Source organism: Amblyomma americanum, chromosome 1 (assembly GCF_052857255.1).
Source record: "Amblyomma americanum isolate KBUSLIRL-KWMA chromosome 1, ASM5285725v1, whole genome shotgun sequence".
Classification (NCBI taxonomy): Eukaryota; Metazoa; Arthropoda; class Arachnida; order Ixodida; family Ixodidae; genus Amblyomma; species Amblyomma americanum.
In genome coordinates, this window is record NC_135497.1 from 332,538,513 (window position 1) to 332,552,880 (window position 14,368).

A 14,368-nucleotide genomic window follows, 5' to 3' on the forward strand; every position below is an offset into this window, starting at 1 on the left:
GCCCAATTTATTCCCGACGCCTTCTACTACAGCGCCTCTTTCTCTCTGCCCCCTTATTTATCTCTCTCCTTCATCCCTTCCCTCATGGCAGCGTTCATATATCCACCGAGATTGAGACAGTTGCTGCTCATTTCGTCTAGGGAGGAGGAGGAAGAGGATGAAATGCAGGGAGGTTAACCGCAAGAATAACCGGTATTTCGTCTAAAGTTTCGCAACATACTAATGCCCTGTTCGCAAATAAGAAAATCCCGAACCTCTTTACTGAAAGCTCAGCCTCTTCAGTTTTTGAAGACATGATTCTTTACCTGTTAATGCCACTAAAGAGGCACCTATGGGAGGTTGCCAGCTCTGCTACTAACGACCATGAAGGCGTCAAACGATAAACGCCGAAAGGGCCGATTTGATAATGCTACTATAAAAAATCACCATTCCGAGTTTTACTTCTTCATCTGAATCAGGAATTACGTACATAGCTGTTGTCTGTTGAACGATTCACAGCTGTAGTATTTAAAGCATCTCACAATTTTACAGCGAGAATTTTAGATCCTGATTATTACCGACTCACAAACACGCTTCGGCCAATGAACAATACAAAAGTATTTTTGTTCTGCAAAAAAGTTTTATATCTCTTTAAGAACTTGAATTCTTGTTCAACTCTTCTTCCGCGCCCGAACGAGCGGTAAGCAAGACGCACACCCTGAAACAGATAACTACAGTGTGACACAGTTGAGTTTGACAACCTGTAAAGTTTACTTCTGTCTTCGACTGCAATGAGTTAGTTCTCAAACACTGGTGTCAGTTTTGCGCGGGCATTGAAAAGAATGGCATGGCATCATCAACGTTTTGTGACTCACCGCAGCGACCTGCAATTTTTTTTTCTTTTTCCGTCTCTCGCGTATGAACAGTATCCGTTAAGCAGCTGCTGGTGCTATTTTTTTGGTAAATATTTCAGAATTCAGAGTGTGGAAATCCAGCAACAGTTGTTTCCAAGGTTTGTCATTGCACATTATTTTTCATTTGATGTAATGATAAATAGTAGTTCATTCATTCATTCATTCATTCATTGAACGAGAAGCAATGAAACGAAAGATGGCTTGAACTTGATGCCACTAAATATCTAGAATTTTGAAGTGATAAAGCAGGCACCTTTCTGCGAGATTTTCACCCCTCGTATGTCTTCACTGGCTCCCCAGTTTACAGATCAGCCGAATTTATTTTCTAACATAGAGGCCATATTGGGTGGAAAATAAGACTCGCACTTTTCTCATCCTTCGCCTCAAGCTCGGAAAACGGTGAATTCTGTCAAACTGAATTTAATGGGATTGGACCATTTTTAAGCGAATTTTTACTACAATCTTCTGTGAAAAACACGGTAAACGTAGTTCTCCAAAAATAGCCGTAAAGAATATGACGTACAACTAATAGAGAAGGTGACGCAGTAGCACTGCTTAACCTCTCGTCAGTGCCAATGTGTCGTCTTGGCTTTTGCTTGCGCGTCGGATTTGTTTCTTGTGCTGGTGCATAATCTAAAACGTTTAACCAACTATATTCATGTTGAGCAAATTGACAAAACTATTTCGAGGCTCTGACATGTAAGTAACATGAAATATTTGAGATCATTCCAGTGCACAGCATAAAGCGACCAGCTAACGGCCATCTATGTGATGTGGCCACAGGATGTCTTTTGGCACGTACAATTATACCACCCCACGCTTTTCTGTCCCAAACTGGAATTCAAGCGCACAGTTTGAGACCAATACAAATTTAACCTTTCTGGCGCCATCCAGTCTATAGAAAATCACACAATTTTTTTTCATTCTGAATACCGCTTCTGCCTCTACTAAAATTAGTTCCAAATCTCATCTCCTATACATTGAATCATGTCGTAATCTAACCAGATTGGCCCTTTACCCTAGCATGGCTTCTGAAATCTGTCGTCACACCCGGTCACCGCGTTTCGTACCACGGTCATACCCAACGTTTTGTCATACCAGAGGAGGTTTCCCTACACCTACACATTCTGCTCTGCATTTTAACACTTTCCCTGTTGAATCATTAAAGACTGGAACACTGCCCTGCCTATCGCACTGAACCATTCTAATCCTTTGTACTCTGAGGCGCTCCTTAAACAACTCTGAGATGTACACTTATTACCGAGTCCTCACGTAATACAGTCGCTTTGGAATGTTAAACCCCCATAAAACCAATGTCCTCATGTAATATTCCAGCATTCGGCATTTGAGGAAAAGAAAAACAGAACATATGGAGGTGAAACTTCGTGACACTTTTTCTTGACCGTGTTCAACAGCTCGTCGCAAAAAACATAAGAAAGGAAACTATATGGCTTTATCATCAGCATTTGATAAGCAGCACCGACTGATTGCGAGATGCGTGCGGCACGTGCATCCAGGGACACCTATGCGCATTCCTGTTATATTTTTATCATCGCGGAAAAAAGCATCTTTTCAGCATGTGCCATTATAACTAAACTCTGCAGTTCACTCGTTGCCAGCGTGAACATTAGTGGAAACAATCTGTGGGCCTGGGCCTGGAGATAATTTATGTCTAAGGTTACGCAGTTAAATGGGACGTCTCAATTGCACAGTTGACACTTAACACTTATGAATTACACAGTTAACACTTCTGAACAATTAACACTTCTAAATTAACAACAATTGACACTTCTAAGTTACACAGTTGAAGACAGAACTAGAATGAGAGGGCAAAGGCAAAACCAGCTATATGTTCACGTTTATGAATCATCTATATGGCATATCGCATGAAATGAAAATAACATGAAACAAGCTGTTGTCATGGTTTTGTACCGAACCTACGAAGCAGGTGCAAATGTTGCCAACGCACACCGGAGCGCGATGCTCGAGCGCTCGCGAGAATTGTCCCCAGCACTTTACCGCCACTCGATACAAGCGCTTAGTTGACTGCACGTTGGGCGTCATCTAAATGATTCCGCTCCATGGTGGAATTAGTTATGTAGGCCAGACAACCGCTAATGGTGTACAAAACGTGATCATAACAATCTTACGAACAAGAGAGGTGGCAGCCTTTTTGTCATTTCAAAAGTTCTCAGTGACAGACAATTGGTAGGACATCACCCAGTGGGGTTAAGCTGGCCACAGCTGGCACAGGATAGAGTTAATTGGAATGTTCAAATACGCGGCCAGCGTATTTGAATAGTATAGAAAAAAAATAGTGTTCAAAAATGCAGCCCGGCCGGCGGCTCGTTTAACTGGCCTGATCGTGCCCTGGCCACAGAGAAATGCGCGCTCCTCGATCCAGGCCCGGGTTTTAGGATAAGTCTGGGTCTTTGCAGTGCTCCCCAGCAGACTGTTCAGTGCAATTACAACATGAAAATCTTCTCGAAGGGGTACGCCAACGTTGCAAGGCCTGGACTATACTTGTTCGACGTAACTGCAATGCTATAATGCTTATTTCCAGAAAGCTGAAAAATGGCGAAATGTATTGAAGAGTGTATGCTGCTGGAAGCGTTACGTTTTACAAATTTTGTTACAACCAATCATATGGGTTTTCTTCCTAAGAAAGAGAGCACTGAAGCAGCGACCTTGAATGTTTTCTCAGCAGCGTTGCATTGCTAGGCAGTTTGACTTTTTATGTTGCGAAACGACGACTCGCTCCTCACTAGCTACCATATGCTATAGAATCAAAACAGAATCCGCTTAAAAAAGCGTGAAATGCATTAGACATTTAAATTCTAGCAAAGTGGACCTCAAGAATTTACTGATACTGCTGTTCCGCAGGGCTCCGCATATCAGAAGGTGTGTCGTAGTTCTCTGCGCCTGCAGGGCAAAATGGAGCGAAAAGAGAGCACACACATTCCCTCCAGTATTAACCGTGTTTTTTCTATATTGCTGTGCTCCTCGTGAGCGCGGACTGTGAACTTCGACGGGATCAAGTACAGAAGCTAGAGTTAGCACAGATAAACTATTAGTCAGCAGATGCGCTGTCCTGGTTACCACTTGGGAGGAGCTACAGCTCACGGAGACACAAGGGTCGGAGCCCTACCATGTGCCTGAATCCGATGACGTTCAGGCGGCGAATGATCCAGGGCAGCTGGGGCTCCGGGTAGAAGCGGTGCACGAGGCGCACTCGGAATGGTGCCAGCGGCGTCAGTGACTGGACAATGAGACAGTCGCCGTGACGACTGCGCATGCGCACCAACACCAGGGCGGGCCCCACTTGGAGCACTTCCACGCGGTGCTTGAGGAACTCCGGACAAGTGCCAAGAACCGACACGCATGCCGCCACGTCCACCGTAGCCGTGTGCTCGTGGGGCGTCCAGGTGGCCTGCGCGAAACTCGCCAAGCTCAGGGACGGCGAGCCAAACAGACCAATATTTTTGTACCCGCAGCGTTCGCTGGAGAGGTTAGCGCAGTGTTGAGTGCCTAAAGGGGCCTTGAAATTCCATCCCCTCGATCATGGCATGTAAGCTGCCCCTATCATTATATTACTTGCCGATGGATGCAAGAGCTAAATCTAGTTGCCTTATGCAGAGAGGAAGACGTGCAATATCGATACGAAAATTGTTTCAGATTTTCAATTCATTGATCTTTCTTTTTCCGTCCCGATGTGGCGGGATATGCATGGCCATCGCCTTGTGGCAGAAAGGTGCAACAGTTGTTAACCAACGCGTTCGTTCAGTCTCGCTACAAACAGGAAAGAGGCTGGCCTAGCTGAGCCAGACGACTATAAACGTACTGTAATCGGATAACGGGTTGGAGGAAAAAATTAAGTATATAAGCGGGAGTCACTGGACGGATCACTGCGGGCGCGTCCTAATGCGGACAAGAATATCTGGCTTCAAGTAAGTAAGAATAATGAAAGTAGGAGCAAAGCCTTGAAAGATCTGCGATGTTTTTTTGTGGCTGGTAGCTCCAATGATACTGATCGCCTTCGAGATCAGCTTGCGATAGGACTTGCCCGAGAGTGACCTCAAGTACAGCGCGTATATGCTACAGTTCTGAAAAAATGTATTTAAATTCACCTTCAAGCTCGAGAGTAGAGTCACTTGAGGCAGCCCGTGGCCTTCTTTGGTAGCCTCTGAACAGGCGCCGACTTTCATGACGGCTTACCCGGGCAGCTAGTCAGCTTACTTTTTGTGTAATCTCTGCACTCCCGTGGCTTTAACTACATGGTAGGGCGTCCTGTCAACAGAAAGCTGTTGATTAAGAGTTACGCTCCACTGTTGGCGGCTGGACCCCACAATTGAAAAACGAAAATTCAGCAACAACTGGAAATACTACGCAAGCACGCATAATGTTAATTCCCAAGTATGAACCTAATGGGGCAATTCGCTGCTTACTGAAAGTCATTTCAGCTGTTCTTCGTAAGCAGGTTCCTCTGACTACTCGCTGAGGTACTAAATTAAGGCTTAACCTGCCCGGCATAAACTGCTCTAACGTTGTTTACTTTCGTAAGGAGACTGAAAGAAATTAATGGGCTCAGATAGCCGATCTGTTCCTTCATCCTACACCTTCATTTTTATTTAAGATTAAGCGACCTTCACGCCAGGACCAATTTATTGGTCCTCTTTGACCGGAACGACCACAATGATTTTCAAATCCCGTTTTACTGTACTTCCTCGAATTGCTGAAGCATTACCAGGTTCATGTGCCGGGTTGAATAGCACACGTATTGCACGCTGAATGCAGGCTCGTACAAATTCTTGGCACAGAAGGCTAGTTGAAAATTAATGAAAGGCGATATTGTCCTGCATTGTTCTTTTATGCATGTCTTATGATAATAATGACTACTAATTCATATATATCGTACAACGTACTTAAGGTGTTGCTTCTTTGCCCAAGTGTTAAACCGTGTCTTGGTATTTTTTTTACAATTTGTGATCGCCGCTGCACTTCACCAATTCAGGTGTTCAATCGTTCTTTGCAAATGATCTTAAGGTTCACTGAGCAGTGCAGTACTCTTGATGTTATACTCCTGGTTAACATGCAGTGAATATTAATGGCGAAAGCATTTCTCCTTGCGGACCTATTTCTAAATATTTTTTCCCATCTACTTGAAGTATATGATTGTTGTGTCTGCGTTAAAGCTGAAGTTTCTTTTCGATATCGTGGTTTGTTGTTTGTTTCTTCATTACCTATCAAAGCGGAATATAAGGGAAAGCCTTTTTTTTAGTTTCTTAATAACCTGCTTGATGATATGAGACTCACGATGCTGATAATCCCTCAGAATAACTGGTCCGATCTTCAGTGTTGATACAGTTCCCGTGTCACCCTGTTTCTGCTACTCATTGTTTTAATAAATGCGTTACACGTAACAATCAGCAATCTAACGGTTTTTAAATGCTCTGCCGAAGCTGCCTCCCTCCGTTATTTCTTCTGCCTACTGCTACCCTGAGGGGAGTATGTCGTCTTGGCCACACCGGTTACCCCTCTTACTCGCAAATCTAAACTCGCTGGCGCCATCTTCCAGTCTTGGCGCCAACTTACATTATCTCGCCGCGAAAAAGCAGATGGCGCATTTTCCTAGCATAAGGCTTGCTCACGATAGCCGTCACTGTAAAACCATCCGCTATACCAGTCTCCCACCTTGACAAGACTCCTGAGATATTGACATAGGTGCCAAATTCAAACACACTTCCTTATTCATTGCCTTGTTATCAGGTCCTGAATGGTGCCTGATTCCTGCGAAGAACTCTTAAGAGCCAGGGATGTTGTACTTATAGTCAATACGCAGTTAGTCTGGAAACGCTCACTGTTTGCCAAGAGGGCGCTCAGTACCTGGCCGCCCTAGTGCAGTACTTGGTTAACACGTCCTAAAATGAATACACTCAGGCATTCTTAACGCCATGACAGAGGAGAATAACCTGCGGTGTACACAATCAAAGGCTGCTTACCTGCCACGAATGATTGACCAGGCGGCCCCACCAGGAGTTTCCCAGCGTGCGCTGGAACTGCTCGCTAGTGAGAAAACACGAAGCACGGTGGATCTGGTTGAAATGTCCGATGTCAGCTCCGTTCTCGGCAATGTCTTGGATGTGCGTCTCCACTATATGTTCGAACCGGTGCTCCTGCTTCCAAGGGCCCCTCTCCACCTCTTCCACGTCCGGAAGTTCCCACGATGGGTCCGCTCCGTCCGCGTGATGCCACACAAACACCAGGCCGAGGGCCTCACGCGACTTCCACTTGGTGGCCTTCACAAATTCTGGAACTAAAGCAGACGTCATCACTCCCAGTCAAGTGAGCCCCACGCAATAAGTCTATTATAAGCACTTGTGGCCTTTCAGTATTTGCAGGTGGCATGGAAAACACTGTATTCCCAGTTTGTTGTTCTTTTTAATCTAGATCGCAGCCGAATACGTGCCATGCGGTTCTGGAAACAAGTTCTTCCACCGTACTGAGAAAGGGTACCGCATCAAGAGGTTAGGCAGTTCTGACATTTCGCTGCTGCTGCTGATAGGAAGAAAGGAAAGGAAAGAGCACGGGCCTGCCTACTGGCTCAAGCCGAGTCACGCTCGCTGCCGCGTGCTGAAAGTAGGAGAGTTAAGAACAGGAGTAATAATAATAATAATAATTGGTTTTTGGGGAAAGGAAATGGCGCATTATCTGTCTCATATAGCGCTGGACACCTGAACCGCGCCGTAAGGGAAGGGATAAGGGATGGAGTGAAAGACGAAAGGAAGAAAGGGGTGCCGTAGTGGAGCTAAGAATAGGAGAGCAAAAATAGAAATGAAAGGTGCGCGCTAATAAGCCCTGGGCCGATCTCGGAGGCAGAGCAATACCAGGCCGACCCGTGCCAGAGTGAATACACGTAAAACTGCTCTAGAAATATTTGTACGGAATATGACTACAGGTCTTGCTAAGGCTACCCAGCTGCTAGTTCGTGTTCTCAATTTCGTCTCTATTTTTCTCAAAAGTATTTCAACGTTTCAACGATGCGCCAGCAGTGCAGAACCACGTACTGATTCCGAACATCCGGGGTCATTTAACCTAAGCCAAATACTTCCGGATGTTGTTACATTCCGCCTCCATCGACGAAACAAAGCGATGCTTACGCATGGGAAACATTATTACGAAGAGCGAAGAAAGTCCCCCCCTAACATAACCCTGTAAAAAAAAAAATCAAAACGCACGCCTTCTGCGCGTTTGGTGGTCGCAACGACCCTTCGCGATTTGAGATGCGTTTGCACGCTCACTTACTATATCATATCAGTTAAGTGTTTTCTAAATAATATTTGCTAACATAAGCTTAGGCTAGAAAGTTATGAGTGGCTTTGAAAACATCAAATTCACTTTTTTAAAGCGTGCTACATTTCGCGCTGTTCGTTCTTACTTAAAAAAAATTCTCGCATTACGAAAACAAAGTTGTGACTGCCGGCTTGCGCGTAGTGACAGCAGGGCTCTCAATCGCGTCCCAATGAACGAGCCCAACCTTTCTTGATTCGAAAGCACCACCACAGAGTAAGGGTTATGTATTATGTGGTGGCCATTACGCTTAGGGAGGCGATTGCTCCCGCAATATTTGAACCCACCTCTCTTACATATCTCATATTTGGAAGTTTGGTCAGTGTTCCATGAAGCCATGTTTTCAAACAACGTAAAAATGATGTTATAAATACAAGTACCCAGAGGAGCGCGCCTCTTAAAGCCGCGTCTAAAAGTTGAACTTTTCGTCACAAAATTACGCGTGTGTCTTATCTGCTTTTTAGCTTTAGGTGGTAGCGCCTCTCAGCATGTCGCCTTTTCTTTTTTGCTTTATGACCGACGGTTGCGCTGCGAAAAACAAAGGCTCTTTCCCGTGCGTCGAGTAAGCCCTTCACACGCAGAGCTAGCGGTTGTTACAGCGGCATGCGGTCATTACCGGTCGCACTCATTATTTTTTTTTTCTGGCAATCCAAGGACGAATTACAGCTTTCCGCTTGCTGTTTCGTAATTTCCCCGCGTTCGCCCACTCCTTATTCTTGATTACGTCAACCGTCACTTTTAGTATTTTCTTGCTTTTTATCAATCCACAATTAAAGAACAATTTCCTCCCGGAGATTCCTACGTTTTTCTTGTGCAACCGATCTGAAATCGTTTACCGAGAACGGCCAACCTCCGCGGCATCAAAGCCACGTGTGTGTCAATGAGCGCCTTTCGGGAGTTGTTTGCGGCCATAGACGCCGCGAGCGCTGTATCTTACCGTTACAACGGCGAGACAAACTGTGGCTGATCACGCTCTCCAGGGAACGTGACTGGACTGCAGATCGCAGGCGTGTGCCACTGTTCTGGTTTCTTGTTTTTACCCCGGCTTTATTTCGTTCGCTATTAGTATTACGCAAGCGTTATTCCTGTCTACTGCAAGGTAAAAAACAAAAGAATCAAGAAAATGCGCTAAACGTTGCACCGTCGCTATAAAGTTTAACCTTGTCACGTATATGTAACACTGCCTTCATGACACTTTTTCTGCGCTTTCCTGTGCGTTAAATGCAGCGCAAGCAACGGTTGTGCGTTAACAGTATCTGTTGCGTTCGGTTCGAACTGATACGCAGTGTTGGTGAAATGTTTAGGGGAATCCCCAAGATGGAGTAGATTTGTAATAAGGGAGCAATTACACATTGGCATCCACCTGAGCGCAGCCATACGGCTACAAAGGAAAGCTACGGAGTGTGATAACCACTGCATATTCTAGCTCCTGATGAAGTCTTACCCAAGAGGTCCTTCCGAACCAGCCACCGTGGTGGCTGATTGGTTATGGCGCTCGGGTGCTGGCCCGAAAGACGCGGGTTCTATCCCGGCCGTGGTGGTCGAATTTCGATGGAGGCGAAATTCTAGAGGCCCGTGTGTTGTGCGATGTCAGTGCACGTTAAAGAACCCCAGGTGTTCAAAATTTCCGGAGCCCTTCACTACGGCGTCTCTCATAGTTTGAGTCGCTTTGGGACGTTAAACCCCCTAAACCAAACCAAACCAAACCAAACCAATCCTTCCGAACCGTATAGGCAACCCGCGATGAAATCAACGTTGTCGATCGCAGCGCCGTAGCGCAGCCTAGCAAGAGGAGCAAGCATTTTTTTGGCTCACCCATTGTGCTCTTGCACACCACCTTCTTGCGCTTATACGAACGTTATAGCTCACAGTAGGTATGAACTAGCTGCCTCTGTCGTAGCCACACCTGGAGTCAATCAGTAAACAGGGCCCGTTAATGGGACCATTCGAATTATTCACAATTTTGGGGAGACAGTAGTGGTCCAGCCATTTCAAGTTCTGGCGCAATTTTTGTAGCAGAAATATATTCAATTTGGAGCACCTTTGTATCAGAACGATAATTCTAGAGCAACCAAGGAGCAGCACAAGCCGAATAAATGAGTCACCCAGAAGAGTTTGCTACTAACGAGATCAGGTTCATCCATGTGTAGCTAGGAAGAAAAAAAACAGAATAAAGGTGGCTCACAAAAAACAGTGACAACACATTTTATTAATGCTGGCACAGTCTCGCAAGCAAGTTCAGCCAAGCATGCTTGACTAAACGTCCAAAGGACACGTTCACTTGAACCATTCTTTTTTTCACGTGGGCACTATCTCAATGCTTCTTGGAATTTTTTACAAATTCATCAAGCTCGAATCAGCAAGGCTGAAATTCTCTTGTTTCAACAAACTTTGACCTCGTTGGACCTGCTCCGAGCTTTTATTCTTCAACACAGAGGATATGACTTCTTCAGCCCCCTTCAGGGTTGACTGACATGCAACCTTTTGACGCAACCGACATGATGCGCGAACCTGAAGGGAGGAAAACTGGGGAGAGGCCCTCGCTATCCGAACTGCGCGCCAAAAAGTGCACTGAAAGTCACGCGCTTTCGCAAAGACAACTGGGGGTCTTTGGCCGAAGGCGCCGCCAATAGTAACGCTAGGCGCAGCGATGTCGTCTGCTGCAATGCCTGCTGCGCATGCGCAAGCGCGCTGAGACGGCAGCGAAGTAGAGGGGGGGGGGGGGGGGGGGGGGCAGGGGGGAGCCGGCCTTAAAAAATATGACTTAACCACTTCTGCTGAGTTCTTTCCTCTGTCCATATATATGGCGAATGAACTGGCTGTTAAATTGTACCACAAGAAAATCCACCCTGGAATGCCAACTGCGGAAACGTTTTAGTAGGTTGCCAACTGAAAGCCTGAATGGTTCCAAAAATAGTCGTTTTCCCGTGACCGTGTCTTCTTTTTGGCGCAGCTAAGGCGCACTATTGATCAATTTGCTGCATTTTGGAGCAGACTAGTGCAGCAAAATGTAAATGTATCAGAATTGTGCAAATGGAGCAGCTGGAGCACCACTGTGTGGAAACCAAACTTTTTATATGTATTTTCGCCTCGTTACTATGGAAACTCACTCTCCCGGCAATGGGCAGGGCGAAAATGCCCAGACCCCATTGGGCTACACGTAATCTTGTCGCGTAAATATGGACAGCGATGAGAACAAAATTTCGACTTCCCAACCCAGGTCTTTCCTTTCTTGTCTTTCAGTACCAGCGAAAAGCTGCGTAAAAGTGGAATTACCAGAATGATGGCTTTCTTTTGTGGTTCCACGCTTACCAGCGTCATGGTGGCCGGTCGACACGCCTTACCATTTGCCATGTTACGAATGCCCTCTGCAGCCTGTGGTGTGCTGAAAGCAGCCTTCATAAGCTGTCCTCCGACTTAGTACAGATTCAGTAGTGAACAAAAAGATATATTGTAAGACTGGCCCTCGGCTTTGGGATCTTCAGAGGCTGGCGCTTAACGAAGAAGGCGACGAGAAGCGCCGAACGCTCCGTCCCTCGTGCGAGCTCTGGACTGACCGCTGCCTCTGGTCTCTACCTGGACTGTACCGCTGGTTGTTCGCCACGCAGTGCTTTGCAAGACGTGCGTTATTACAAGTGGTGGAGGTGCCAACGATCCCCTCGCCCTGGAGAAATTCGCACCCGCGCATTGCCTACCGCCTCTGCAATGCCTGAGACCGTCACCCAAACCGCTTGACCACTTCCGTCGGCTGTCTTCAGTTCCGGCGCCGCGCGGCAGCGTGACGCGGCCATCTTCAGCGGCACAGATCACATAGATGTGGAGGATTCGTTGGCCTCCTATGAACGCGTAAGCGCATACAATAAGTGGGACGATAGCGTCTAGCTCGCCAACGTTATCTTTTATTTGAGCGACGTAGCCAATCTCTGGTTTCGAAACCACGAGGCTGACATCTCAAACTGGGCAGCTCTCAAAACCAGTCTGACAGAAGTCTTTGGCCGTCCCGCAGTGCGTAAGCTTCGCGCCGAGCAACGCTTGCGAAGTCGGGCCCAGCAAACCGGTGAAACTTCACCAGTTCTATAGAAGATGTCGTCGACCTCTGCAACCGTGTCAAGCCTTCTATGAGCGAGGCCGACAAGATCAGACATATTATGAAAGGCATTGAGGAGGATGCCTTTCAGATGCTCTTCGCCAAGAATCCCCAGACTGTCTCCGGTGTCATCGGCTACTGCCAAAGCTTCGATGAGCTGCGCAAACAGCGCCTTTCTACCCGGCGTGCTGGCTATCAGGAGGCCAAACTGTGCAGCTTGGCTCTCCCAGGAGACTGTGCTCTGGACCAACAGTCGCTCCTCCTGCGCATCCAGCAGTTTGTACGTGAGGAAGTCGCACGCCAGCTATCTTTGTCTACCTGCCCACCTACGCCTGCGCCGTCGCTCACACCCAACCTACAGCGTGTCATCGAGGAGCAGGTCGCTGAAGTCCTGCCACCTCCTCCTCAGCCACCACTGATCGCGGCTCCTCTGACGTACGCCGATACCATGGTGCGGTCGAGGCCCTCAACTGCTGCCCCTGTTTACAGCCCACCTACCCGGCAGTTAGAACCCCAGCGACCTGCAACCCGACCTTACCGTCCGGTTGCCCGCTCCCGATCACAGCCGAATCCACTCAAACCGTGGCGCACACAAGACGACCGCCCAATTTGCTACGCCTGTGGCGTCGCTGGCTACGTGGCTCGTTTGTGTCGCAGTCGTGACCACCGTCCCTACAATTATAGGCGTGAGCCAACGTACGACCTTCCGCCATCGTCCTCGCCTGCGTCACACGAGCCGCCTCCAGAGTCGTCTTCTCCTAGTTACCATATTCGCTCCCACCGCTCGCCGTCTACTGGCCACCGTTCCCGTTCTTGGATGCTCCGCAGCCAACCCGCCGTCCACGCGGAAAACTAACGGCCGCAGTTCCGGAGGCAAGAACTGCGTCATCAGTGACTCACTCAAGACGTGTTTCTGTGCCTGCCAATATTATTACCGTGTTCGTTGAAGGAGTCGCCGTCGAAGCACTTGTTGACACTGGCACAGCCGTTTCCGTTCTCAGTAACCCTTTGTCGCAGAATCAAAAAAGTGATGACGCCCCTTCCTGCCGTTTCTCTCCGGACGGCCAGCGCTCAGGACATTCGACCGCTAGCCGCCTGCACCGGCCGTTTGCTTAACGAGAACGTTCCCTACACAATCGAGTTCACCATCCTCGCCCGCTCCTCTCACGACGTTATCCTTGGTTGGGACTTCCACTTCTCACGTCACGCCGTTATTGACTGCGCCCGTGCTCAACTTGACTTGTTGCCCTACAGTGACGCTCCCTTGGACGTAACCGGTGCTGCTGCCGCTACTGTGGTCGTCTCAGAGGGCACAGACGTTCCGCTTTTCTCTTCAGTGCTGGTGCCTCTTTCATGTGCTGCTCTCTCAGATGCAACTGTCACTTATACCCCCCTTTTTACGATGCGCTGACCAGAAGTCTGGTTTGCTGCCTCAAGCCGTGCTGGCAATTCTTCGCGGCTCCAGCGCAATTTATGTGGCCAACCCGTTCTCCTGCCCTATCACTTTACACCATGGTCAATCGCTTGGTAGTGGTGCCTTTCTCGATCCCGCCTCAGCATACCCCCTCGTCGATAGCACGGCCGGCCTTCACGTCAGCGCCATTACGCCTGTTCAAATCACCAATCAGCCTTCTGTCGATATTTTTCACCGTTCCGTCGACGCCGCCCTGACGTCTACCCAACGAGACCAGCTTGTCGCCGTTCTGCACCGTTTTCAAGCTTCGTTTGACTACCAGCAACCTTCCTTGGGGGAACCTACCAGCAACCTTCCACCACCGTTACCCACTGTATTGACACTTGAACCTAAACCCCTTTGCGCCAACGTCCGTACCGCGTGTCAGCCACTGAGCGCCGCATCACTGACGAGCAGGTGACCGACATACTCAAGCGCCACGTGATACAGCCTTCGCACCGCCCGGGGGCATCACCAGTGGTCCTGGACAAGAAAAAAGACGGTTCCAGTCGGTTATGCGTGGGCTACCGTCGTTTGAACAAGATTACACGTAAGAGCGTTTACCCTCTCCCCCGTATCGACGACGCC

General features: G+C 47.9%; 1 protein-coding gene across 1 annotated transcript in view; it reads right to left on the reverse strand.

Moving 5' to 3' along the window:
• LOC144099366 (cholesterol 7-desaturase nvd-like) overlaps positions 1-14,368 on the reverse strand; it is a 33,183-nt gene that overhangs the window by 440 nt on the left and 18,375 nt on the right. The window contains exons 4-5 of the mRNA XM_077632602.1: positions 6,893-7,206; positions 4,042-4,323 (exon numbers count right to left, since the gene is read on the reverse strand). Coding sequence (XP_077488728.1) covers positions 4,042-4,323; positions 6,893-7,206 — 596 coding nt within the window. The remainder of the gene's footprint in view (positions 1-4,041; positions 4,324-6,892; positions 7,207-14,368) is intronic.